We start from the raw sequence: 26733 nt of genomic DNA, 5'->3' as shown, positions 1-26733 counted from the left end.
TCTCATCTTCTTCTTTTTTCATATGCCTGCTGTATTTGTCTCTAATCTTCTACCTCTAAGAAGGTCGGTCTCAACTAGCCTTCTCGGGTCAAATAGCAAACATGGCCTCATCAACCTACTACTGTGTATGCACCATTTCCAAAGGGTATCCTCTGCAGATCTAAGAAGCCATAGTTCCATGACTCTCAAGTGACTCGGGTCTCACTTGGAGAAACACCAGGCTGCTTTTGCGCTCTCTCTCTCTCTCTCTCTCTCTTTCAGCCCAGAACTAAAACATGCTGTAACGAACTATATAATCAAAGGGGGTATAGTTCTCTTGCGTTCTATAATCTACCACACGCTTCCCTGCACGACTGCCTCAAAGCTTAGAATCTATCTCTTCGAAATCGCTAAGCTCTCTGATCGGACGAGCCCCTGAAGTCACTGAAAGTCTTGCTTTGTAATCCCGTACGCTTCGGATTAATTCTGGTTCTGTGCCGTTCGAGTAAACAGCATCCGTGTCGCCATTGCTCAGTTCCTCAGCCTCCTTTATTTTGGGGCTGATAGCTTGGGCAATCAGTTGTACTACCAACTTGGCCCGTGTCGGTGACGTGGGGTTGATGTAGGTAGAATAGAATTCAATCACTTCTGCCTTTGTGAGCTTCTTGACTTGTGCAGCGTCTCGTTGAGCTAAACACAATGTTAGTTGATGGGGTACAATAATAGAGAGATGAGGATGTGTAGCCTACCTGATTCAAAGTCGTAATATTCATTACTGATCTGCGCCCAGTGTCGCCCAGTTTCCTGGTCCAGATTCTTAACTTTCTCAAGACGTTTGATGATCACGCTTCTCTTATGACTTTCAAAGTCCACGTCGCTCATTTCTTCGAGCGAGGCGACCTGCGCAGCTAGGAAAGAGTCAATGCGAGATTCTAAATACTCTGAGGGACGCTCGCTCTGTATGATGAACCGGAATCCATAGGTAGTCGCGGAACTTCGGAGGCCACTGAAGACGACATAACCAAGTTGCTCCTTCGTTCGTAACTGATCAAAGGCTGGCTCATGAATAATCTGATCCAGAAGTTGTGTCTTAGCGCGAATTAAGCGGTCCCCTTTGTCACCTATGTGAAGATAGTACTCGATACAGTGGTTGATGTTAGCAGGATCTCTCAATGTCTTCTGGAAGAGAAAATTTGATCCTGGTGGGAATTCCAACGATCGAATTATGGGCCATTCCTCCTTTGGTAAAGGACGAGGTTTCAAAATTTTCTCGATCATGTCTGTCAGCTTCAGGGCGTCCTCCTTGTACACATTTCCATGTACGTAGGCTTCGATATGCAATTGCGACATGATTTGCTTATAGAACTGCCGCACATCATCGGCTGTGATTCCAGGTAGCACGGCCACTAGCTGCTCAACAACATAATCATGCTCAGATGTTAGCCATGACACATAATCACCAATTTGTGTAAATGGTTGTTGCAGTTCGCAGTTCTTATAGCCACGAGTCAGCCGCTCTTTGATGATCTCGAATCGCTCATCCTTGACTTCCAGGTCTCGCATGGTGATGAGGACCTGCTCCAGCAGTACAGGTAGTTTGTCATTATAACCAGATACCTCCGCGAACAGTCCGCGCGAACCAAGGCTGACGTTATACTGCAAACCTGCTAGCTCGGCGTCATAAGAATACTCCTCTAACGCATCCCTAACTAGATCGGTGAAGAGTTTCGACTTGACCGAATTCTCGGCCGAGGCAAAGATGATGGGGTTTTTGAGAGTCACTATCAGATTCGCCTTTGGCACCCAGAACGTATCGTCTTTTTTGTACCATGTGCGTGCAATCTCGTCGTTTCGAATAACTCGAGGCGCCAAAGTTGGTCTCTCAACCTCCTTCTTCTCCACTTCCAATTTGGTGGGAATGAACTGGTTCTTGTGCGGGAGATGGAGAGCGGGCAGACGTTCTGCCTCGGTGCAATGAGCAGCCTTGGAAATCTCCTCGAGAAAGTCCTCCGGAATCTTTTCAGCCTTATACTCAGTGCCATACCACTGTTCCTTCTGATCCCACTCCCCTGGAAATTCGCGGGACACTATGGTCATTCTAAGATTGTCAGGCCGTAAGAGCTCCACACCTTTGACAATTGCTTCTGGGTCGAATTTCCGGATGCGACTTTGCCCGCTGAGTAGCCACTCTCGCGGCATTGGCCTTTGCATCACAGCGCTTATCTTGCTCGTGAAACGGCTCGCTGGTGTCTTCTGCTTGAATTTGAAGTCGACATCTGCCATACCCTTTTGTTCCTGGAATATCCATTCTTGGGGGGGTGTCTGCTTGAGGAGTGAGATATACTGGAAAACCACCTTGACAACTTCTTTGTAATGCTTAAGACCCTGCATCGCAAGATTAGATTAGACAAAACATTTCCAATACATTGATATTGCTTACCTCTTTTGTCAAACGTATTTGGCAGTCGAATATCCCAGGCGTGCCGGGGCAGACGGTGTAAGAACCAGCACTCAGTGAATTAGCCCATCCTCTAGACTTGAGGTATGCCATTATACTCCCAGGGCCCTCATGACCAATTAGGTGACTGATATATCGACTCGGTTGGGTCTCGTACATGAACTCTTCGTCAAGGAATGGAAAATAGAGATTTAACTCTCTAGAATCCATTACCGGCTTTGCGAAGCATTGCATAGACAAATGCTCTTTCTTGAACGGTACTTCAGCCTCCCAACGGTTCTGTGGAAGATCCTTGTTCACAACACCAGAAAACAGCTCAGCGACCCATTCTTCAAGGACATCGAGAGGCTCTCGACCTAAGACACAGAGCTTCATTCGGTTGGCAGAGTAGTGTTTTTCATGGAAATCGATAAACTTTTGCCGTACATCTATTCCGTTAGATTCGGGTATGGTTTTGAGTACTTCGAAGTTCCCCGTTGAGAAGTGGCAATAGGGGTGCTTGGAATTAGAAAGGGTCTTCTCTAGCTGGTTGAGGCGCCACTGGTCGCTCTGAAGGTTTTTCTTATTTTCTGAGTCGACGGCGCGTAGCTCCCGATCTAAGGTTGACGGTAGAAACAAAGGCTCGATGAAGAACTGGGCAAACCGATCTAAGCCACCATATAAAGGAGACAAATTTGTCGCAGAGGGTTCTTCACCATTGCTAGGCTTGGCTGCAATATCGAAGAAATAGTTGGTCGATGTAGCTGCGGTATAAGCATTTGAGCTACCCGAATGCGAAGAGAGGTATACGTTGTATGCGTTCTCCACAGGATACTTCTTTGTGCCCATGAATAGAAGCTAAAATTTGTCCCCTGTTAGCGAATACCTTGTGTCTAAAATAGATTTCTGGGAACTTACATGTTCCACGGCATGGGCCATGCCTGGCATGTCATCCTCGTCGCTAAAGTTACCAACATTAACATCGAGGGCAGCGCTGGCCTTGTCTGTCTCGGGATCATGAACCAACAACGCTTCTAGTTGGTTAGGCAGCCGTATAACGCGGTATGATCGATCGTCTAAGGAAGGTACCTCCAACTGATCAGTGACTCGCTCAACCGGCTTTTGTTGATCCCGCATTGCGATTTCTATCGTAGGCATGTGCTGCGACGGCGTGGAGTCCATGGCGAATGGCAACAATACGTAAAGCAGGACACTGGATCTTTGCAAGAGAAGATCGAAAGGGAAGACCGGGTTCAACAGGTCTGACCTAGGCGACTACCAAACTCGAGGGGGCCGAGCAGAAACGAGCTTGAACTTGGTGGCGGATGAAGTAACGACTTTTAATTCGGGCAAAGTCGACAGATAAAACGGACGACGGGGTAGTCTGTGCAATGGCTTTGGTGGAGACGCTAACGTGGGCCTTGAACAAGGACCAGGTCGTTACCAATGACTTGGGAGAAGTTTAATGTGGAAGTAATTTCGCCTCGTTCCGTCCCTTGAGTCTGTTGGCTGACTCTCAAGCCTGGGTTCGTAACACAATTTGACAACTAACACGAGTCGGACCAGTGGTATCGCTTGCTTATGCGGGATACCTAAAATAACCTCTACCAACTCGTAGAAATCGTCTCTGAATAAGCCCCGTAAGAGGTCTCTCTCGCAAGCTGGCTAGCAGGTGATTTTGTGTAAAGTATTAGCAGCTGGCTGCTGAGCGGCTTTCTATATTGAAAACCGTTGACGACTACTTAGCAGGCCACACACCCAGCGGCAAGATTGCAGTGAGAAGCAGATCGCTTTTTCTTCCTGGATGTCAATATAGACAAGACAGGCAGGCCACTTCCCAGGTTAAAGTGTAAATTTAGTTGTTCGTTATTTCTTTCACCCTGACTTCTGATATTCACCTATCTACTAGGGCTTGAAGCACCTATATAGAAAATGCAGAACCAATTCGTGATTCTCACTCTGAGGGTAATCCAAACGGTACTTGCAAGAATTGACTAGAAGCTGCAAGGGACGAAAAAGAAGACAGACTCAAATTGAGATCCAGAGGACCAGAGGGCGAGATGACAGTCTACTCCGCTGTATTGTCAATATTAACATGGATGGACAGGTTCCCAGGGAAAACGGGTAATATTGGTATGGATCAGCAACAGAGATTCGGGGAGTCAAGGGTGCTTGATGTGCGTTATGACTGGCGTGTCTAGTGGTAGTTTACTTACATACAATACAAGTCGACAAGCCGGCTTCGTAGATTGGCCGGGAGCCCGGATTCCGATTTGTTTTCTACTATGTAGGTATAGTATCTACTATGTAGGTATGTAGGTATAGTAGCCAGGTATAGCAGCTAGGTATAGTAGATTGATATTACCTACCTAGGTAGATATCAGGCGAGGTTGACTCAACTGGACTGTTGAGTGACTGCTGAGTAGACAGGTAAGAGGTTAGGGGGATTATATGATCGGGTCGCAATTAAATAAAATGTTATTTGATGAGGTACAGTAAGTAAGTAATATCGAATAAGTCAATAAATGCAGTATATGCAGTATAGTAGTTACCCAAGGTAGTTCGTCGACTAGGTTAAATACCTATTAGCACTAGGTGAATAAAGTAGATACTATGTAGGCAAGGGCAAGGTTAGATAGGTATTTTTTTTAAAAAGGGCAGGTACAGATAGTTAATGCGCGGGGGCCGGTGGCAAGCCGACGTTGAAAACTGAAAGCTGGAAGTAGGAAGGCGGGATACAGTAGTAAAGTAGTTGAGTAGTTGAGGAATAAAAAATGCAAGCAAGCCCTAGTTAGCTACCACAGGGTTTAAGACTCTTACGGCGGACTAATATGGCAATAAGGCAAAGTACCTAGGTACTTAAGTGCGTACTAGGTAGTGCCATGTGCGTATCAATTGACAACATTGAATTGTTCAAGTTCAAATGTTGTACATATGTACGTAGATAGGTACCTAGTACTAGGTACCCAACGACAATTGACATGTACATATGTACATATAGATATCATACTAATAGATGTACTTACCTTCAAGGTTGTATGCAATGAATGATGTGTATCAATTCAACATATATGTAATGCTGAATGTTGTTGTCAAATCATTGTTGAATATCAGACATTACGTACCTACTAGATTAATAAGTATATGTATATGTACATATGGATATGAAGGATCTTGTGTATGTAGCTTTTCTCTCCAGACTCCAGAGTCCAGTCCAGTCGATTGGGTCCAAGTCTCGGCCCAGAAAACAGATAATGTTTTGATTCAATGTTCCGAAGCCGGTGACGTATTTTCTGCAGATGGTGGCGGTTGATCAGTCAGATCTCATTACTGTTCAGAGATTTATGAGAAACGGGGACAGACGGAAGTTTTGGGGGGGATTGCAGGAGAAGAAAAAAAAAAAAGTACGAAGAGAAGACCGAATAAGAAGAGATTTATATAGGTACCTATACATAAAATATAACTAGATATCAGTCACGTAAAAAGGAACTGCACTGTCATTGTCTTACTTAGTACCTACATAGTAAGTAAGTAGTACTACTCTATGTAGTATGTAAGTAAGGTAAGGCAAGGTAAGGCATTTGAGTATACCCTGAACTAACTGACTAGTTGTATAATACCTGTAAGGCGTTCTTGATGGTGAGGAATGAGTTACTAGGAGAAAAACGATATATGATTTATATTAATACCCTATATAGTAAGAGATTGACATATATCATCAATTATATCTACAAGTAGTACCCAATAATGAATGAGTGATGATATAGTATGTATCCTAACCTACTACGCACACACATGTGCGGTTGTACATGAGTATCAAAATTGAAGTCATGAATGTGAGGGAATGAACACTATGTACAAACATACGTCGTAAGTCGACGGTAGCATATGTAATGTATCCACATGGATGATCGATCTAGGTGCTATTAGTTATAGCTATATGCATAAACATGCATATAAGTAGCCTTATAGACTTTATAGTAGCTTTAAATGCACTTCAACATATCATTACATACTTGTAGGTACTAGGTAAATAGGTAGTACTCAACAGGACGGTATGTATATACTGGCATGTAACTACATATGTAGTTACATGTTGCTTCAATGTTATAGCTCCAACGTTATATATAGGTCTATGAGACTCAATGGCAGTATATATGTACATATACCACTTCAGGGATTATAAAAGGCTATAAGTTCACTACTACTGATTATAAATCTAATATACCAAGACCGGTGAGATTTAAGGAATATAATCCCCCTTTCATATACTATCTAGCGAGAAGAGCACATCTTGTTGAGCTGTTGCGTTGCTTTGTAAGATAAAAAAAGGTGGGGGAGTTGGCTCACTGGAACGATATCTACACATGAACTGAAAAGCTGACGATGATCTTTTCTCAGTTCAGGTAGGCAGGCAGGTGTGCCCTTCACTTAGGCTTTAAACTATTGGCGACCTAACCGCTGGACCTGATTTGATATTTCTCGTTTGGGCAAATTAACTACTTCTAACGCGTCTAGGTCAAGCTGACCTTCTGGCTGTTGGGTTAGACTAGACCTTGATTAATTGTGTTGGAAGCTCAAGAAGCCCCCCCTCCAAGAGGATAGACATGTCAACCAGACTCAACCTGAACGGACAGCGCCAAAAAGCCCCAAGACCGACGAACCTAAGTTTTATGTGGGCTGGATAAGATGTCTAACCTAGATTTAAGCGGCAGCTGAAGCAATTGAAAGCCACAAAGGGTTGAGATAATAATTATGGTCTTTCGGAAAAAAGGCTGCGGCAAGTATGTACATAGTACGCACCTACATATGTATGTACAAGCTTCATGAAAGGCGAATACGGCATCGACGCCCATTGACCTTCAATTTATTGACTCCTAATCAAACCGTACCAATTCAATCTTCAGTTTGTACCGAGGTCTGCTATTCCCCGAATGAGGAATTGGGTAAGGTGATATCGCTGCTTTATTGATATTGTAAAATGACATGAAATATCTGCCTAGGTTAGGTATTTCAAAAGAAGGCCCATGTTATGTACCCAAGAAAATAGCATCGAAGACTAGGTACCCATCTCTCCACGTTTCTACATGGATTGGCGGCAAATCACCAGGGGCCGGGTACAGTCGAATATTCCCGGTTGGTCACCGTCCCAAGACCCTTGGCTTTTTCTCAGCCCAACCGAGGCGGACGGAAATATTAAGACCTGACTACCCGTGATAAAGCCCATCTTGTCTCGGCCAGGCCTTTGTGGTAACTAATGTGGTAACAATGCTATCTACCTAGGTAAACCCATGCCTATAAGATGGACTTTCTATCAAGACGGGGTAACATGGAGTTTTGGTAGCGGCACAGGTTAAGATCCATTAGGTAGGCAGAAACCAGGTGGCGAGTTCTACTGTATTGATGTGGATAGTGTATCGGCAAACTACTACACTAATACATATGTACTGTGCATATGCCATATGTGTCTGTGTACGCAGTATGGGGCAGTGGGTGTTAAGTCCGACATATGCGCTAAGAAGGTGATCTAAACCACTTCTGCTAATCAACATCAATACCGTGCCACATGCAGCCCTGGAATATGTAAGTGGTAAGCGGGATCTGTGCATCATGAAGTTACGATTTACCGCACCACGGACCGCTTGAACATGGGCTTACGCGCCATGTCTATCCACTCGTCCAGCGCTTGTCATGGTCTAGAAGGCATCTAATGTCACCTCATGATACTGGGAACTTTGCCAATCTTGAGGTTGGATAAGATGACTTGGCGGATATATGTAATTGTATCTTCATCAAACTTCTGGTAGTACATACATACCGTACAGCTCATGAGGCCCCGATCCAAAGTGTCAGCAAACTATCGAAACGCGTTGATACGCCGGGATCTACGACAAGAAGCTAATCATATAGGCTCGCCAAAACGCTTCTACTATATTGAACTACACATAAGGTAGCTTATATATAGCTTATAAATCCGTCCTACTGCCATAGTATGAAGATGTGGATAGGTATCATACCGCTCCACCTGCTAGGTACAAAAGTTCGAACTCTAGCGTATGTATGTATATGCATGTGATTTCAAGATTCTACATAGCGAGATTTGGGATCTGCTAGCATGGGTATATGGATACATGGATACCATGAATACGCACGTTGAGTATGTTGGTGACAGTGCAGCCCCAGATTTCGTATAACCATTGGGGTTGCACCGCGGCCTGTACGGTATGGCTGTGTTCCAGTATGTGGTCTTATATGGTCCTACTCGGCATCCATATCAGCCAGTTATGAGTAGCCCTTACCCAGATGTAAGGAGTGACTAGGGGGTTCACAGTTGTCAAACTCGGCTGGCCGACGAGGGTCTAGACGGAGGTGACCGGAGAAGACGCCGAAGCCCAGTAGAAAATTACTCACCTAGGTGCTGGCCACTCGCTATTCGCGAAATTTTACAGAGTACATAGTTATACCTACATAGTACATATATATATTATGTATTCCCAGCACACCAGTGTGTTCCTCCTTCTGTGAAATGTTGGCACAGCTCGGTATCGCAATCTACTCTCACGGGTGTGGCGACACAGCTACATGCATACAATCTCTTGCTGTTTCTGTCGTTGTTCCGGGACCATGAAACAAACACGCAAATCATGTCTAAAAGAGCAAGTTACAGAGTAGTAAAGTAAGGTTACGTTTGTGAGTTCTCATTCCTAGCGGGTTCTACCGAAAAAGGGGAATAGGCGAATACCTACCTAGGTAGGTAGGGTCACATTTCGAGAAACAGGCCCAAGGGGTTGTTAAGTATGACTTCGCATTAATGTTGGCTATCAACTCCAACGAAAACCTTGGAAACCTGCATCGGTCTCCGAATGCACCTGGATAGGTATGACATGGGTCCGAGTTTCAGCGCATATTATGATCAAAAGCCCAGTGGCTCATCGTGCTGTACGTTTAGGTGTATTCTTGCAATCTGCAATCTTGTGTCCAGGCATACCACATCGATGACAAGTAAAATTCATGGCCTGTCGAGCTGGAGTGCTCCCTCCAGAGGAGATGGAAAGCAAGCCACCAGAGGTGGAGGGTGAGTTGGTGTTATTAAGCCTGACCTCCTTCTTTCGGCGTTTCTCGGCAAATTGTTTAGCCTTTTCCTGTTCAGCACTACGTCTGCTTTGTATAGCTGTTCGGAGGGGTTCCGGTCTGTTTCCATAAGTTTTTCGTTTTGATCCATTTTCTGGGGAAGACGCGTCGGAGTTAGAGTCGGAATCAGAATCAGAACTAGAGCTGGAATTGTCACTGTCGGAGTCGGAGTCGGAGTCTTTGGATGTCTACGTTCGGGTAAGTAAAGCAAACACAACACAACACTACAGGTACTTATCGCAAAACGAACTGAAACAACTGCTTACCTGTTTGCGATCCATGTTGTATCGCCTGACCACTGGGGTTCTAGGGTAGGAGGTGTCAGTTGGTTCGGCATCAAAACCTGCAGCATCGGAGGAATCAATTTGGGAATCAATCTGAGCAAAGCCAACTTGAACCACATTCAGTGTCTGGATTTTACGATTGGAGGCTGCATCCTTGTCTGGCACATCCAGTACCCAACGCGCATCTCCTAGCTCAGCAGCGTGTTTTACCAAAGCCTCTTGACGCTTCCTCTCCTCTTCTGCAATAGCTGCCTGCACCGCGGCCTGATCTATATGTATTTGCGCGAGCGAGTCTGAGAAGTCGCGTTGAGTAGAGCTCTTAGGTATAACTCTAGATACCTTGCGGCGTTTTGCAGGTTGTTCATCTGGAGTTGGTGTAGTAGGAGATGAGGCAGGTGATGCAGCAGCCCTCTGCATGAACTTCATAGTTAATAGTCTCGAAGACATGGTCTTGGGCGGTGTTGGCGTCGCCATTCTGTCAACCTAAGAAGATTACTCGACAAGCAGTCAGTTTCTTGGGATTTACGTAAATATCTGGATAGATATGTAGATTCCAAGGGAATAATTGATGTTGATGTTGATGTTGATGTTGAGGTTGAGGGATACAGCTTGAAGTTTAGTTGCAATGGATAACATTGAACACTTTGAACACTAAAAGCTCGACACCTAAAGTGTTGAAATTAAAGAAGTTGGAAAAATAAAAATAAATGATAAAATAAAACTGGGCCTAGTTAGTTAGTTATCAAGATTCGAGCTTTAAGCATTATGTAACCAAGTACTACTAGTAGTATCCACTTACAGAATTGGCCCGAGCTTTCCATTCTGCCAGCCTCAAACCTCATCAACCTCTATTAACATTGAAAGTTCAATGGTTTTGGTCAGTTCCAAGGCCAGTACCACTATCAATTGACGACAACCATACGACACCATGTTTTCGCGATTGGCTATTCGAAAATCTCTACAGCTCCCTCAGCGAGCCTGTGTAGCACAACGTACTTTTGCGGCCTCCGCGCAAGTCTTGGACACTACCAAACCCATCGCAGTCAAAGCCGAGACTACCCCGGAAACGAAGAGCGAGGCAGAGTCCCTAGGCATCAAAGAAAATGAAGAGAGAGGACTAAAACAAGCACCAAATCGAAAGGAGATCTGGTCAAGGAGTCAAAGACCGAGGGCGACGGCTATGACAGGTCCACGATTCGAGCAGACCGATTTCGACCTTCAAGTAAGATAGATAGCACAACTACCAAACCCAAGCACTGGCAGAAAGAACTGTAGCTAATTATAACCCAGCCACAATCTAGAGCAGCTATCGAGCTCATCCACCAACAACCCGTCCGATGGACTCATGATCGAGTAGTGGCATGCGATGGTGGTGGTGGTCCTGCGGGACATCCTAGAATCTTCATCAACACAGACAAGCCTGAGATTGCTACTTGTGGATATTGTGGTCTCCCATTTGTAAGTCATATTCTACGCGATTAAGACTTAGGCTTCGTGAATAAGGGAATCGCTAATGTGTTTTTACTATTTAGGCAAACGAACATCACCGAGAACACCTGGAATCACTACCACGGCCTTCTTATCCGTTGGCATGAACACAATCGCCAGCCTAATGGACTTTAGTTCACTAGTCTCTTTGATTGCCTAGCATAGATGTTGAACTAATTCAACTGTGTACATACATACAACTTATATTACGTTTGGCCAGTCAGAGAGACCTACTAGCTTGCACAAGTTAGACGTAGCCTTATGAAGGTCAAATAAAAGCACGTAGTGTGCTTTGAATTACTTGCGGTATACCTAGTGCCGTCTCCCCCGTATCCTTTGTAAATTCATAAATAAACGTTGATGTTATATATAGTATGTACCTAGTTACATATCTATCTAGAAAACATATCCAGGCACTATATTCATTTACCCCCAGGGGTGGAGCACACCTACAGTGACCTACCTAGTACCCAGTAACTAACTGTATATTACCGCGGGGCACCCCACTAAAGCTCACCCAGTCCACCCAGTCCACCCAGTCAAAGCATCCGCATTCCCAAATGCAACAACAAATTATTATTCCTACTACCTACTATGCCGTCATCTAAACCCGCAACCACATCTTCTTCAACTATCTACCACAATTCCCTCTTCGTCCTCCTCCTCGCCATCCTCCTGCTATCCTTCTTCCCCGGCGCCTTCCACTACATAATCACCCTCCCATTTTCCTATCTCTCCCACTCCCACAACACCAGCCCCAGCCCCAGCCCCGCTACCCCACCACCACCGCCAACAATGTCGTGGGCGCAGAAGCAATTCACCCTCCCGCCGCGGTCGCGCGGCTCCTACCTCGTCACCGACCACGTCGTCAGCGCGGTGCCCGAGATCCGGCAGTTCAAGGTGGGGCTGCTGAACCTGTTCGTGCAGCACACGAGCTGCGCGCTCAGCTTGAACGAGAACTGGGACGACGACGTGCGCGCGGACATGACGGATGCGCTGGACCGCATTGCACCCGAGGCAGGGCCCAAGGGCGAGGAGCTGTATAGGCATAGTGCGGAGGGGAGCGATGATATGCCGGTAAGCTTAACACATTAACTAAACTGTCCTAACCTGCCTATTCCTAAGAGGTGTATATGCTCGTGGGGATGAGTTGGTGCGGGTGTGCTAATGGGGAACAAAGGCACATATCAAGTCCGCGCTGATCGGCGCGAGTGTCACGATCCCTATAAAGGATGGGAAACTAGTAAGAAACCCCTTTGACTTGAAATTTAAAATCCTTTTTGTAAGAAAAACCCTAAGAGTACAATTACTAAACCGCCCTTTGAAGGCTACGGGAACATGGCAAGGCATCTGGTATCTCGAGTTCCGAGACGTCAAGCACACAAGGCGGGTAGTAGCTACTATTCAGGGTGAGAAGGCATGAGCAATGCCTACCCAATGGGTAAAAAATAGTAATACAGGATCGATCACCAGATAATCAATATTATTCATTGTCCATTCCATTTTTCTTCAAACTAGAAAACCTAGCCCATATGCAGCCCAATGGGACATCATGAGCTGCCTGAGACAGGGCGGTTCTCCTCAGTACTCCGAGCACCATTCCATCCTTGCCTAACTGTTGGTGCGAGACGGAGGCTTCCTTCGAACGGGTAATTAGGTGAGTAGCGTGCACTATAAATGCCATGCTACTTTCTCCTCAATCTTCGTGTGTCGATGACCCTCATTGTTTGTCGGCTTCCATTGAATTGGTTGAGGATTGCAACATTAATGGGCAGCAAGGACCCTCGTCTTGAACTGAACCTTTCCGTGTCGACGACGACGTCGAGGTCCAATGTTCCATGTTCCATATTCACCAAGTTCTCATTATCACAACGTCACTTAGTTCGTTCCATTCTCTCCCTTCACATCATCCATGTCTTCGTCGCCTCCCGCAAGAACCTTCGTCTTTAGGTCGAAGCCGTCTGGCCCTAGGCCCGGAGTGGCGGCAACGATCTCGCCGCTCTCGTTGACGAACTCGAAGTTGTATCGGCTGAGGAGATGCGGGATCGCAGAGAGCTGAGGGCCGTATCTAGCTGTGTTGTCGTAGAGCTCGAAGAGGGGGACGGCAAGGAGCTTCATGTTCTTGGGCACGCTAAGAACCTCTGTAATAAGAACGTATTGGTTAGTAAGCTTGTAACTTGTGCTAAGTAAAGTTAGGGGGGTTTAAAACGTACTGCTCTCTGGCAGCTGGATAAAGTAAAGCTTCTTGCACTCCTTAGGTCGCGTGACGTGGGCCGGGATGAACGGGTACATGAACGTCTCGAAGTTGGGTCTCCACCACTGCGCGAGGCAATCGCCGATCTGCCAGTCGCCGGGCTCTTCACCTTCGCCTAGCTTGCCAACGGGAGCCAGTCGCTCGTCCAGTCGTGCCTTGAATCCTTCTATCTCGTCATCCTCTGGCTTGAGGTAGTCGCCGGGTAGCTTGAAGAAAGCATTGGCGATCTGCAGCATGAGTATGTGGGGATGGTTGTGCTCGTGGCAGACGAGGATGCCCTCGCAGGTTCGGCGCATGCCATGGGCATTGTAGTGCTCCTCAAGTCGTCGCAGGCGAGCAATAACGGACGGGTCCTCCTCGGGCTGTGTCTCCTTCACGCCAAATGTGTAGTTGGACAGCGGGTATAGTCGGATCGTGTTTGGCTGGTTTCCGTTGAACGAGAGGGGGATGATGGGGGGGTATGCGCTCTGCAGCGCCGTTGCGGTGACTGTTGACATTATTACTGGTGTTCACTGGAAAAACAAAGTAGCTAGCTAAGCTAATAGGTATGCGCAAGGCTGGGGTGAAGTAGTGAGAAGCAGCAGGGCAATAAGGCTCGATAAAGGTCGTAAAGGATATTGCTATTGACTTTCGAGGCTTCGACGAATGTGTCCGTTCCTAAAGCTACCTAGCTAATCAAGCTCTAGAAGAATGCATGTATCGTTTGGGCGTGTAGAGACCGTGAAGTTGCATCTACCTGGGCACATAGGTAGGTACCGGTGGTCTAGTATTAGGAGGTAGGCTGCGGGAGTGCAGCTAGGATTAAGGAAAGAAAATAAAAAATAAAAGAAACAATGGATGGTTTGCTTAGGAACGCGACAGTTGTGTTCGAGAGGAATCACTAGTAGCTACCTAATCAGGTAGGCGGTGACATGATTGGAACACGATTACTTACATGTACTGGTTACATTGAAACGGTATGCAACAAGAGGTAATCTTTAACTAACGCTAATAATTGTAATTGCTATATCGCGTTCCTGTTAAACCGCATTACATAATTTATTCAAGCCACTGAGGTGCTTCGTAAGCACTATTATCCTCCTTCAATCTTCTTACATGTACTACTAGTAGTATCACCACTCTTGTCAACTACATCTCATCTTGATGCTACAATTCACATGAGAGGGCATACACACCCGACTTTCATCAAGTAACATGATAGGTAGGTACCCAAGGTTAACTTCTGATTCTATAAACTACATCAGTATGGATTGGCCTTTGTACCTACATGTACTCAATAACCTTCAAGTTCACTTTGAACTCTTCTCCTTCTTCCCAGGGCAGTTCTCGTCACATCTCACATCGAGTGTAGGTACATACCAGGTAGGGGCCAGGCAGTATAGCCTCGCAACTTTTCTTTTTCTATGTATGTGATCTCTCAATATCACATCACATCCTCACCTCTTCCTCCTCTTTCTTCACGCTTCTCTCCTCTAGGTATTGCGTCACCCTATCGTCTGTGGTTTCTATTTAGTTGGGAGCCTTCTCCTCCTCCTTCTCATTCTCTCTTGTCATTCTCTCTTGTCTTAAGAAGACATTCGCTCTTCATACTCTATTTCCTTCAACGCTGATATTTTACAACTTACCTCTCTTTCAAAAAGCTAGAAGACAAGATTCACTACGACAGCAGCTGTACAAAAGTCCTCTATCTATCTCACACTGAAAAAAAAAAAGCATTTCCTATTAGTTATCTCATACCACCTTCGAATATGCCAACTGAAAGACGGAGAGCAGAGGCCTTTGATCGGCCTGTAGCTGCCGTGCTAACACCTAAAGTTACCAAGAAAACTAAACATAATAAGCAAGGCAGTGCTCAGTCCAGTGAACAGGGCATCTCTTATAGCCAGGGGAAGATGCCAGCCAAGAGTGATGTGCTTGTTGACGTGGTACCAGCAACGCTGTCCCGCATAGATACCTCAGTCATTCCCTTACCTTCTCACTTGGCAACTTTTCCTCGCCTACAAGAAGCTGCCCTAACTAGATCAGGGGAGGCTCTCAGCCATTGCAAGGAAATTGGAATTGGACTTCTAGGCGAGATCTCACTAAAACTAAGCCAGATTAAGGGCACAGACGATGCCATTAAGCACACAGAGACAATCCAAGGCCTTATGCGAACACGGAACCCAAAGATTATATTAGGAATCGTTGGTTCTACTGGCCATGGGAAGAGCTCCCTCATCAATGCACTTCTGGATGAACAAAGACTGATCCCGACTAACTGTGTTCGAGCTTGTACTGCAGCAGTGACGGAAATATCATGGAATGATTCTGACGACCCAGAGCGACGCTATAGAGCAGAAATAGAATTTATCTCTGCAGAGGAGTGGCTCTCCGAACTAGAGATCCTTTTCCAGGACCTCACAATGTCTACCGGGGAGGCTCTAGCAGAAAAGGTAGATGTCGATGCCGAGGTCGCATGGGCTAAGGTCAAAGCCGTGTACCCTAACATCAATAGGAACAAGCTTGCTGTGATGGATGTAAAGGCGCTTGTTAACGACGCTGCCATATGCAAGTACCTTGGATCTATCCAAACCGTGAATGGGGGGGAAGCCAAGCTTTTCTACAAGAATGTGATGAAGTACATTGACAACCTCCAAAAAGAGCCAGGTGTTGAGGATGCAGAGGGACATAATAAAGAGAATGCAGGCCAACTTACTATGCAGCTCTGGCCGCTCGTGAAAGTCGTTCGAATCTTTACTAAAGCTGATGCCTTGTCTACAGGCACGGTGATTGTTGATCTAGTAAGTCTTGGTAAGTTGAGTCTTACTGGAAGTTGTTGCTAATTTAAGGGTATTAGCCTGGTGTTGAAGATTCCAATGCTGCCCGTGCCGCAGTTGCTGCAAAATATCTTGAGAAGTGTAGTGGAATTTGGGTTGTGGCCCAAATCACTCGCGCAGTCGATGATAAGGCTGCCCATAAGCTTCTCGGTCAATCTTTCAAGCAACAACTCAACTATGATGGTAATTACTTGGGACTCACATTTGTTTGCACAAAAACGGATGATATCACTTTGGCTGAAGCAGCTGATGTTCTGGGACTCGGTCGGGAACTGGATGTTCTCAACCGGAAAGGGGAGGCTGTTCAACACTGGGAAGACCATGGTGAGCAGCAAAATGCTACTGACCAGAGTCGTTCGAATGCCCTATCTTCCTATATTAGCGAGCTTGATAATCAGCTTTCGCAATGGGAGAAATTAGAAGGTAGCCACCGGAAAGGAGAGACCGTCACAGCATCCCAAGTTCGTTCTAGAAAGCAAAAGGCCACTGCCAGAACATTCAGACGAGGCAAGAGAATCAAGACAGACGGCCCTGAGGATGACAATGGCCTTTCTTCGTATGTATCAGCTAGCGAATTTTGGGATGGTCTAAACAACGATACACCCAAGGTCCCGGATGATGATCCTCTACAGGTGGACCAAATCAGGTCAATTATTGACCAACTGAGGGCAAAAAAGCACGTCGCGTGTGAAGAGAAAGAAAAGCTTGACGAGAAGATTTACGATGAGCTTGACCAGGCTGAGGAATTGAGCGATGATTACGCAAATGAGCATTTTGAACTATTATCGCTGTGTATTCGCAAACGGAATGAGTACAGCCGAGAAACAATGCGTACACAGTTTGCCCAAGGATTAAGAGAGTAAGTACTATGGGTTAATATGAGACTCTGATCTACATACTAGGTAGATACAGCTCTACATGAAATGCTAACCACCTCAGACTTGACCATGATAACTCACAGCGCGACAATCAGGATGACTATGACCCCGACGCCAACTTCCGTGATTACGACAAGGCTGCCCAGGCATTAAGTGTCTTCTGCGTCAGCAGCAAAGCATATCAGGGACTCAGTGGCCGGTCGAGTAAGAGGAGCCGCAAAGTGGAGGGATTCAGCTGCCGTGAGGATACAGAAGTACCACAGCTAATAGCACACGCAAAGAACTTCGCCGAGAAAGCCCGTTCAAGGAACAACATGTCATTCTTGAATGGTCTACTACAAGTGTTGAATTCGCCATACGTGTGGTGTTCTATACAAAGAAATGGGACCATATTCTCTGACACTGAAAAGGAGACGGAGGTGGCTCACATAAGGGCTAGCATTCTCAAGTTGACCGAAGTAAGCCACTCCTACTTTGACAAAAAGGTCGAATCACTAAGTAAATGGGAAACAGGACATGCGTGCATGCTCAAAAACCTTCACTATAAGGTACAGACAAATCATAACTAATCACCTCTTCGCTCATCTCGATATTGCAGTTATGGCAGCCACTAGACGAGCCCCAGCGACCATCAGTCGTTGGCCTAAACGATGCAGGGAGGATCAAGGCTTGTATTGCAATTCTTATAGGCTCGCTTGTCGACGCCGGTAAGTATCAACGTTGATTTCACTATTACTACTGAGAGTTTAGTAGGTATGATACATGTTCAAAGTTGTCTAACCTTTCTAGGGGTGTTTATTCTGGAACGGCAGGCTGGCGAGATTTCAATGAAGGTAAGAATTTATGCTCAACTAAAATGACTTATATCATAAAATGGGCTATTAAGCTTATTAACTATATGTATAGAGTTGGTTGATCCTCTCAAGCGATGCCTAGCTCAAGCATGGGAGGTCTCATTTCAACAGCAAATCCCACAAGCCCTGAGTGAATTCACGCGTGCTTCCGAGAAGCTACTTTATATGTTCCATTGCAATATGAAGTCCCGTATCCAAAAGAAAGCAAACTTCATGATCATGAGCGCCCTTGAATCACAACTGGGGACTCGCATCAATAGCACACGCCATATAATCGACGCGGTTGGCTGTGAGATCACAGATACGCAGCGTGAGGCCAGTCGAAAATTCAACTCGTCGGTCAAAGCGCGATTGGAGACAACATATTCCACCTGTGCAAATGAGGCAGGCCCAGGGTGCTTCAAGCGTATTCAAGCCTACATGAGTAACGAAATCGAAAGCAATGCGTCGCAGATCCTTAATGCTGCAGCCACCACCGTAAAAGAGGACTTGGAGAGTCTATGCAAATTTTTATATCATGGACTTGAGAAAAGCATTACCGAAATGGTATATGTCATGAGCAATGATTACTTCAATGTGATCAATATCGAAGTATTCGATGAGGATACCAAGAAGGCACTGGGTGAATTGTTGGATTTCCTCAAGCAGGCCGACGAAAGCTTCCAGCCGCCCCCTGACGATCGTGATGGTGGCCTTTTTGTGGATCCCGCCGCAGCGCCTGTATAGGTATAGGTGTCAAGAGTTCGAAGGCTTGGACGTAAGCTGACCAGCAAGTCGAGGTCAGTCAGTAAGTAGTGGGACAATATCTGGCAAGTGTCACGGTATTTCTACTTGGTATAATGGGGTACCGATCAAGGAGATGGAGCAGGAAAATGGCGAAAGAAAAGGAGAGAACCAAAAGGTATGAATGTGTTACTTTTCCAGACGGATGACTATAGCAGGGAAATTGCTTGATCTCGGTCGGTAGGTATCTACGCAAAGGGGGTTTGATGTTGCTTCACACTCACTAGGCTTGATGACTTGATTATGGATACTAGGTACCTGCCTCTCAGGTAGACGCCGCAATACAAATTACCACATTCGCTTCATTAAAAAGAAATGATCCCATTCACCTTTTTGTCCAGATTATCCCGCTGCCTATACCTAAAGACCATTCTTTCTGCTCTTCCTGCTATCAAGTCACTGAATCTAGAGCAGCGTTACCGGAAGCCGTATATCGGACGCCGTGCAGTTCTCAACGTGGTATCCGCCTAACTCCCCGTCATCGCCACAGGCCATGTCCAGCGTCGCGTTCGAGATGCCCGTGTATGCGACCCTATGTAAACCTAGGTTAGGGAGGCGACTGAGATATGGTATACCTACATAGGTATACACAGGAGTATAGATTATATGATAAAAGAAAAAGGGGTGGGGGGGACTCACAACCGCCCACCCTCATCATGACAAAACCACGTCTGGTTTACCGCAATGGACCTCGTCGACATCGCGAACGCGGCCCCCGTCGCGATCGTGAAGCGGTGTTTGCCGTCCGTGTCCTTGCGGTCCGCGCACGGCTGCCACGACGCGTCCTCGATCCACCTTCCCCCTCCCCCCCCGCTGGACAAATGCCCCAACGGAAACGCACAAACGGTATAAACCCCATTCGCCTCGTTGGCCACCGCAAACGACATCGACACCAGCTGCGCCGGCACCAGCCCCGTGTCGTCGCCTTGTCCCGGCAGCGCGGTGTAGTTCCCGTAGCTGATGAAGCTGAGGGCGAAGGAGGTGGAGAGGGAGGAGGGGGCGCAGTCTACGTTGCCGGAGATGGCCTGCTCGGTGAGAAGGAAGGGGGACGGGTGGGGGGTTAAAGGGGGTGGGCGGGGAGAAGGAGAGGATGGGGGTGAGGAGGGAGAGTAGGGGGAGGAGGGGGAGGAGAAGGGGGAGATGGGTATGGGGGAATGCGTGGGCTTTATTGTTCATCGTTGCGTGTAGTATTCATTCAAAAAATAGTGGTAATTTATTGTTTCTTTGTTAGTTACAGGATTGAAATGAAGGTCGTTTAATCTAGATACGTAACTTGGATATGAAGACTGAGCTGGGCATTTTTGTTTCCTACCTACCTAGTAGGCATTCAAAGAAACTCCTTTCTACTCTTCTACCTACTGCCTAAAGTCTTCCTCCCCGTCATGACGCGCAGAGAAGGCAAACAGCCCAGGGTGGCCTCATTGCGATTGTCGCGGAAGGGGACCTACAACTAACTATATGCTCATTTGTTGGAAGATATCGAGACGGCTCCACTGGTTGATATTGAGAAATTGTATTTGTGCCTGCTCGCAACCCATGGGCGAGGCAGGGCTGGGACGAGGATTTATCCATACCTACCTAACCTAGGTAGCTACTAAGTACTACTCAGGAGCCTTGTATTTACCCGCTTGTGATGGCAGGGGACGTTTCTCGGCAGGGCAACCGAGGGTTTCATTCTACGATATATGCGATGGGGAAATCTTGGCAGCGACATCACCAATTTATTTGATGTCTCTTCTTTTTGGTAGTGGTGTTGTAGTTGTCTTCATTATCTATCTGCTAGGTTCAGAGACCACCTTCTATACCTAGGCAGTGAGCTTTTTTAGAGTCTATATATACCTAGTATGTTATATCCATGACGACGGCTTCACTCAAGAGAAAGAGTGTTAATCTGGCGAATGAACGGGGTGGGAAACGAACACCTATCTAGGAGCCCGAATAACTTCACAGCCTCTTGCGTCAACTCTATATACCTAGGCAATCATCTCTCTCCCCCTTAATGTAATATTACATCTTAACCCATCATCTCCTCTTGCGATACCTACCTACCTACTTGGGCATTTGATCCCCTTCCCATCCCATCACAAGCCTCCCTGCAAGAATCTTTCGTTCGGCACCTAAGTAGGTATGTGATGACGGAAAGCAAAAAGAGAGTTTTGTAAACAACACTGTAACCTTAGTACTGTCTACTCAGTATGAGGGATTTTCCCACGCTTGTCATGTTTCCGACGAGAGATCTCGACAAGGACGTGGATTGATAAATTTATTCGTGAAAGGGACCTTTTCCTCCTCCTTCCCCTTCTCCTGCTCCCCATTCCTCAGCCCGCCTCGGTATTGCGATTGTGAAAAGAAAAAAAGTAGGTAGGTAGGTAGGTATACTTCGTCATCCGACATATAGAGGCGAGAGGTGGGAGGTGGCTTAGCAGCGAAAGGGCCGAGGGCTTGAAAAGCCAGGAGGGGGAGTTTGTTTTTTTTTTCGCTTATCTAGGAAGGCTGTCCAGGTATGTGTCGTTTCATTTGCATGATCTGGCTGGCTGGTTGGCGGACAGCCCCCATTTTCAGGGGGCGTGCGCGCGAACAGCACGGCCGTTACAGAATAGATTGCTGTGATGCCTATCTGATCGAGGTACATCCGTTGTCGAGTAGTGGCCCTAGGTAGGTATCTATCTGTCTATCTCACTAACCTTGGGTTATAGTTATCATTCTCTTCTTCTGTTTTAATTCCCTCACCAAATGCAAGCACTTACCTACCTACATACCATGACTCATGATGTGTAACCAGCAATTCTCCGTACTTGCTGACTAGAAGCTCAAAAGGAGAAGGTGGGCAGAACGCCCGAGGTTATTACGGTACGATGCCAGTTTGAGGGACTTACGTACATATAGAAATTACATTCCCTGTGTCCAAGAAACGCTGTGTTACTTACGCGGTTCAACGCCACCTGCCCATCCGTTACGGTGCAGCAACAGCGGCGGCGTCCTCTTCATCATCATCATATTCATTGTCATCCCCGAAGAAAGGAAAGGGGGAAAGGAAAAGCCGCGCTTAGGTGCCTGGTCTGAAGGGGGAATGAATCCAGTGGCCTGCGCATACGCGTCGGGAAATGGCAAAACCCCCCACGTGCGGCCGTGGCACACATTGGAATAATGACAGGTCGCCTGCAGCGAAAGTCTGGAGCCCTGGGCGTGCGCCATCTTTGTGGCAAATGCGCTTCTGTACCTCCCCTAGGTATTTGCCTCCATACCTATCTATCTAGGTATTTGTTGTGTACCAGCTCTGAGTTGGGAAATCCCGTCCACGGGACGGCCTCTATCGAAAGGACCCGGCTACAGAGGTTGTGCATGCCGAGCAACAAGGCGGCGAAGAGAGAGAGAGAGCCGTCTTGGAAGGAGGATAGGTACACAGAGTAGATGGGGGAAAAAGGCGCCAGCTCGGTCTCGGTCTCGGTGAGAGGTATACCCGTGCTTGTGTTGACGCGGCTGTGAGCCGAGTACCTGCCTACATACTTACTTAAGGTACCTCATAAACATAGCCGTGCGGTTCGTGCATAGGTAGGTATACAGCGCCTAGTGTCAGGTTAATGGACGCCACGCGGCGCCGTGCCCAAAATCGCAACGCCCCGAGCCTTCTTCTGCATCCAATATCCAGGCCAATGGGTCGTCTTCGTCGGAGTCGACTCCGAGCCAAGGGGGGTATGGTAACGTAAGAGCCTTACATACTAGGTAACTTAGCCGAGTCCACCGGGGGACCGAAGTTCGCATGTACACCGGTATTCACTTATTTCTTTCTTCTTTTGCTCGCCCTTTATCTTCTCCATGGAGAATCATGTTTTAATCATACATATTTTATACGTTTTATTATTATAAATCTCTCTTTCTTTTTCCTTATCACGATAGGGGACTTGGTATTGGAGTTGTGTACCCTACCTATGTAGAATAGGTATGTAAAAGAGGAATATGATCTTGTACGCACGTTTATGACTACACTTTAGACAGACGACAGAAAACGAGGGAGAAAATCGATGGAAGAAGAATAGCAAGAAAGAAAGATAGAAAGAAAAGCCCCCACGTGGTCTTCTAGCTATGCTAGGCCGGTTGATCGGTAGGTCTTGTCTAAAGGGGAAAGAAGGCTGGGCATTGCATGCATTGCTGGATCGCACGAAGGAGACCGGCAAAGAAAAGGGGCCTGGCGAAAGGGGGAAGCAGCCGTTGCCGCTACGGCTCGGGGCTACACGGAGCAAAACTCAACTCACAGGAGTCCTTCCCCATGGTCCGCCAAGCCCTGCAGCCTGATGCTAGAACCCGTAAAGCCACCCCCATGTTATCCTACACTCAAATGGGGGTCAGGCGGAAGTGTGGGGGTTTATAGGAAGGAAATAGATTGAGAGGGGGGATCTCACCGGGTAGCAGTGTAAGAAGAAGCTGGGGAACCCTGTTCCGCGCGCGGGTAGGGGCATGTAGCATATGTTATACATATGTAATTCGTCCATGCTTTGTGTATGGCGTGTAACGGTCTATCCGGTAGGTTACGAACCGTAAGCAGGGCACAAGAGACAGGAAGCAGGGCCCCATGGAAATAGTCAGAGTCCCATTGGAAGACGAGGACTAGTTTTAGGAAGGGGGGTTGGAAGCTATGTTTGAGGTACCATAGAGGCTGCATAATAGCCGCAGCAGTTATGATCTGCATCATGCATGTCTGTCTTTTTAAGGCCGGAACGGACGACATCCCTTCAGAATATAACGTACGAACGTATGACCGAACGACACTGAGCAAGGCGTTTGAGATATAACGGACGGATAGAGAGACAAAGACGCAACTTAATAGCTCACGTGGCATGACAGCGAGCACATATTCCGGTTCTGAAGAGTTTTTTCATGTTGTGCCGTGAACACAGATCCTGGCTTCCCGACCCTTCAGCCCTGTTTCCCATCTCGATGGATGACGTGGTAGCTTGCGCCGAGCTTGAAATCTCATGAGGCTCCGGGCCGGGCGGAAGGAGAAAACATGTCGGTCGGGCTGGAAAGGGGATAACCTCTTATACTGAGTGAGTAGTTCAAGCTGTAACACGATGAGTACGCGTTGGCTAGGACTACTCCGAGGGGTCACTAAGATCACACTAGGTACACTCCGAAATGCCATGCCCATTTTGAATATCGTTTTCTTCTTTTTGATTTGGCCAAGGAATATGTATGCTCCAGCCAGTTCATATAGACATCTACAAGTGCGTAACAGGTGCGTAGGTACAGTACGGTAACGACAGTTTGCCAACCCTAGCGTGTATCCAAATGCATCCAGATGCATTCAGATGTGTCCTGGTGTATCTAGACTAACAGTGAACCGCCCTCGCTATTCAGGGGTAAAGGAAGAATGTCATCACCAAACGCTGATAGATCCTCTTGTCCGAAAGAAAGAGAGATTTTCGTAAATCCACAGGAGTGTACTATGTTGGACCTAGAATATCCAACTAATTCGGTTTGTATTGGCCCGGTAAGCTTAATGTCGCTTGCTTGGCTTCTCTTTTGGGTCAGACCTCCTTGATGAGGTCGGGGAAGAACCATCTGCGATAACGACGGTTGATTTGTGAGACTTGCTCTTCTTTTCATTTGAATTTGACCCTCGGGTACTATCCCTTTTCTCCCTTTTCTCCCTATCGTCCCGCCGTTCCTTATGTTCCTTATGCCCGGAGGTCCGTGAGCGACTAGTCTCATTTTCTGACACTCCCTCTTTGGTATAATCGGCCTTTAGCTCTCGCCCTTCGAACTTGCACCCATTGAGTCTTCGGATTAGTTTATTGGCCGCTTCTTCGCTTTGAAACGTGATTAGAGCGTAGCCTCTGTTCGATTCTTGGCTGTCCGTTAGGGGCAGGTCAATATGTTGAACTTTATCAGCTTCGGATCCGGCTTTTTTGCGAATGAGATCATGTACCTGGTGGAAATTGACCCAGGGCTGAAGCTGCTTGATGATAATCTTGCGTTGCCTCGTAGGAACCATAGCATTAGAAGAATCGCCCATTCTCGTTGTCTTGGCCAGTGGAGCAGGCATAGTGCTGTACATGGCATACGCATTGTTCTGGTACTCGCCTACTTGGCATTGTTGTGGATATCCTGTCTCGAAAGGATATTGTACCATTGTCGGTGACGAAACCATAGCTGTCTGGTCCACGTAGCTGCCACCTGATGTGTCGTAGGCAAAGCAGCTGGGCGCGTCGTTGTAATCATATGGCATAGTGACTGGCATGGAATAAGTTGTAGAAGCAGTAGCATATGATGAATTCGACGTAGGAGACGTCCACTATAAAACTTTAGTCACCATGAACAGATAAAGCTGAGCTTTGTGTTGTATTGGTGGTTCCTACCTCCCCGTAGCTTGTAGGAACTGGTGAACATAACAATGGTGGTGTGCTAGCTGAGTATTGAGTTGAAGGAGATGTTTTATATCTTGGCGTTTGAGGCGTCCTCGATGAAGCAGAGCCGTTGGTTGTAGAGGTCCCTACGGGCTCTCGAATCATGATCGACTCCGTAGCATTTTTGCCCTCTGCAAAAAGAGGACGCCCGTTGAAAACACCTCCGTCAAGAAGACCTGTAATTAACATTCAGCCTCGCTTTCTTATCGAGATGAAGCTCGGAATCAATTTTACGAAGAGCGGCATCAAAATTTTCTCGGCCACGAACCAAGACCCAGCCGGACGTGCTCTCGTTGAACACTTCGACCCTCTCAGCCGTAGCCACTGTTCGCACATGGTCTTTCAGCTGTTGCCAAGACGTTTGCCATGGTAACTTCCAGCAGCGTATCGTTAGCATCTAGATGCTATCCAAAGTGGGAGGTCGCACGATATCAACCCAACTTAAAAAGCTTACGTTCGAAACCAAAATATAGTACAGATTCGTTTGATTTCCAGGGAGAACTTTGGTTTGAATAGTCCCATTAATAGGGACCTGATGGGAGAAGGTTTCCGAAGACATCGTGAACGGACAGCTGCAGCTTTCTAAGAAGTTTGCTTGCAAATAGTTGGCAGGGCACCCTTGACGAGAGTCGTGTGAAACGAACACAACAGTGTGAACGACCCGACGGGGCTCTTTATATGCTGTACGAGGATGCCGTATGAAACGAAGTACGTGACAACGGGGCTCTGTTTGTTAACTATAGAAACGGCACTTGGAGTAGTACAGGATAGGGTTTGGTAATTGAGGGTATGATTGAAGGCTAGATCTATGTGCTATTATGCAGGATACGCCAGTGAAATGGATAGATCCTGCTCGTGTTGAAGACGCCTAATGGGCTTTTTTTTTGGGCCAACAGGAATGTAACCTGGGCCACCGATTGGACCTGGAGGTCTCTCTGTAGGATACTCATCGTTATGAAGGTACAGACCGTGAATATTATAATTATGCCAATCCCTTGAGGTCCAATAGGCATCTGCCGGTGTGCTATAGCCACTCTCCACCGACTGTATAAGCAAAAGCAACGTGTCGTTTGAATTGTCCTAGAGGTGAGGGGAATTAGATCTGGCTCGTTAAGACCAATAAGCTATCTAGGCAGGCCTGCCTACTATGTAGGTAGACACCTAGGGTATAACAAACGACAGTAGCTTGAAGAAGTCATCGGTACCCAGTGACGAGTTTCGGCACAGAACTAACTACATACATATGCAGTAGTAATGGATAGAATGGAGCGATGGTCCCAGAGTAGAGATTGTGTTACAGGAACATGTGTAAACCACAAGGTCGATCCATTCCGAGAAGTATGTAGAAATGACGGTCTAGTCTACTGTGGGTAAGTCGTTAATCCAAATGCTTTTTCCGATCCCACAAACCCGGTAGCCCTGGGA

The 26733-nt window shown here is 46.7% G+C and overlaps 9 protein-coding genes across 9 annotated transcripts; 3 read left to right on the top strand and 6 right to left on the bottom strand.

The window, feature by feature from the left end:
- Positions 1 to 269: 269 nt before the first annotated feature.
- On the bottom strand, positions 270 to 4289 carry GGS25DRAFT_140623 (LuxS/MPP-like metallohydrolase). The gene is made up of 4 exons (XM_049256304.1): positions 3335 to 4289; positions 2420 to 3274; positions 729 to 2364; positions 270 to 669 (listed from the first exon to the last, which is right to left on the bottom strand). The coding sequence occupies exons 1-4, from the start codon at positions 3596 to 3598 to the stop codon at positions 359 to 361; spliced, it is 3066 nt and encodes a 1021-aa protein (XP_049120452.1). The 5' UTR covers positions 3599 to 4289; the 3' UTR covers positions 270 to 358.
- Positions 4290 to 9080: 4791 nt separating this feature from the next.
- On the bottom strand, positions 9081 to 10608 carry GGS25DRAFT_477661 (uncharacterized protein). Its single transcript, XM_049259858.1, has 2 exons — positions 9814 to 10608; positions 9081 to 9735 (listed from the first exon to the last, which is right to left on the bottom strand). The coding sequence occupies exons 1-2, from the start codon at positions 10303 to 10305 to the stop codon at positions 9346 to 9348; spliced, it is 882 nt and encodes a 293-aa protein (XP_049120451.1). The 5' UTR covers positions 10306 to 10608; the 3' UTR covers positions 9081 to 9345.
- Positions 10609 to 10658: 50 nt separating this feature from the next.
- GGS25DRAFT_477658 (zinc-finger domain-containing protein) lies at positions 10659 to 11744 on the top strand. The gene is made up of 3 exons (XM_049259857.1): positions 10659 to 11053; positions 11122 to 11289; positions 11364 to 11744. Exons 1-3 carry the CDS (start codon positions 10760 to 10762, stop codon positions 11424 to 11426), a joined length of 525 nt encoding a protein of 174 aa, XP_049120450.1. The 5' UTR covers positions 10659 to 10759; the 3' UTR covers positions 11427 to 11744.
- A 17-nt stretch (positions 11745 to 11761) lies between these two features.
- On the top strand, positions 11762 to 12869 carry GGS25DRAFT_140468 (uncharacterized protein). The gene is made up of 3 exons (XM_049256303.1): positions 11762 to 12396; positions 12500 to 12562; positions 12647 to 12869. The coding sequence occupies exons 1-3, from the start codon at positions 11914 to 11916 to the stop codon at positions 12740 to 12742; spliced, it is 642 nt and encodes a 213-aa protein (XP_049120449.1). The 5' UTR covers positions 11762 to 11913; the 3' UTR covers positions 12743 to 12869.
- A 231-nt stretch (positions 12870 to 13100) lies between these two features.
- Positions 13101 to 14505, bottom strand: GGS25DRAFT_140464 (cleavage and polyadenylation specific factor 5). Its single transcript, XM_049256302.1, has 2 exons — positions 13533 to 14505; positions 13101 to 13460 (listed from the first exon to the last, which is right to left on the bottom strand). Exons 1-2 carry the CDS (start codon positions 14068 to 14070, stop codon positions 13198 to 13200), a joined length of 801 nt encoding a protein of 266 aa, XP_049120448.1. The 5' UTR covers positions 14071 to 14505; the 3' UTR covers positions 13101 to 13197.
- A 474-nt stretch (positions 14506 to 14979) lies between these two features.
- GGS25DRAFT_477650 (uncharacterized protein) lies at positions 14980 to 19220 on the top strand. Its single transcript, XM_049259856.1, has 6 exons — positions 14980 to 16353; positions 16410 to 17248; positions 17329 to 17725; positions 17781 to 17974; positions 18057 to 18100; positions 18174 to 19220. Exons 1-6 carry the CDS (start codon positions 15322 to 15324, stop codon positions 18845 to 18847), a joined length of 3180 nt encoding a protein of 1059 aa, XP_049120447.1. The 5' UTR covers positions 14980 to 15321; the 3' UTR covers positions 18848 to 19220.
- Positions 19221 to 19309: 89 nt separating this feature from the next.
- GGS25DRAFT_529417 (uncharacterized protein) lies at positions 19310 to 22099 on the bottom strand (the record flags this gene model as incomplete). Its single annotated transcript, XM_049265284.1, has 3 exons — positions 19310 to 19436; positions 19544 to 19910; positions 21832 to 22099. The coding sequence occupies 3 exons, from the start codon at positions 22097 to 22099 to the stop codon at positions 19310 to 19312; spliced, it is 762 nt and encodes a 253-aa protein (XP_049120446.1).
- Positions 22100 to 23019: 920 nt separating this feature from the next.
- Positions 23020 to 23857, bottom strand: GGS25DRAFT_140374 (uncharacterized protein). Its single transcript, XM_049256301.1, has 2 exons — positions 23305 to 23857; positions 23020 to 23230 (listed from the first exon to the last, which is right to left on the bottom strand). Exons 1-2 carry the CDS (start codon positions 23739 to 23741, stop codon positions 23200 to 23202), a joined length of 468 nt encoding a protein of 155 aa, XP_049120445.1. The 5' UTR covers positions 23742 to 23857; the 3' UTR covers positions 23020 to 23199.
- A 421-nt stretch (positions 23858 to 24278) lies between these two features.
- Positions 24279 to 25990, bottom strand: GGS25DRAFT_140098 (uncharacterized protein). Its single transcript, XM_049256300.1, has 4 exons — positions 25763 to 25990; positions 25543 to 25681; positions 25261 to 25484; positions 24279 to 25196 (listed from the first exon to the last, which is right to left on the bottom strand). Exons 1-4 carry the CDS (start codon positions 25865 to 25867, stop codon positions 24399 to 24401), a joined length of 1266 nt encoding a protein of 421 aa, XP_049120444.1. The 5' UTR covers positions 25868 to 25990; the 3' UTR covers positions 24279 to 24398.
- Positions 25991 to 26733: the final 743 nt, after the last annotated feature.

The sequence above is a fragment of the Hypoxylon fragiforme genome, assembly GCF_022984875.1.
Source record: "Hypoxylon fragiforme strain CBS 206.31 chromosome Unknown GGS25scaffold_2, whole genome shotgun sequence".
NCBI lineage: Eukaryota > Fungi > Ascomycota > Sordariomycetes > Xylariales > Hypoxylaceae > Hypoxylon > Hypoxylon fragiforme.
The sequence above is the reverse complement of the archived record's forward strand: the minus strand, read 5'-3'. Positions and strand labels throughout refer to the sequence as shown.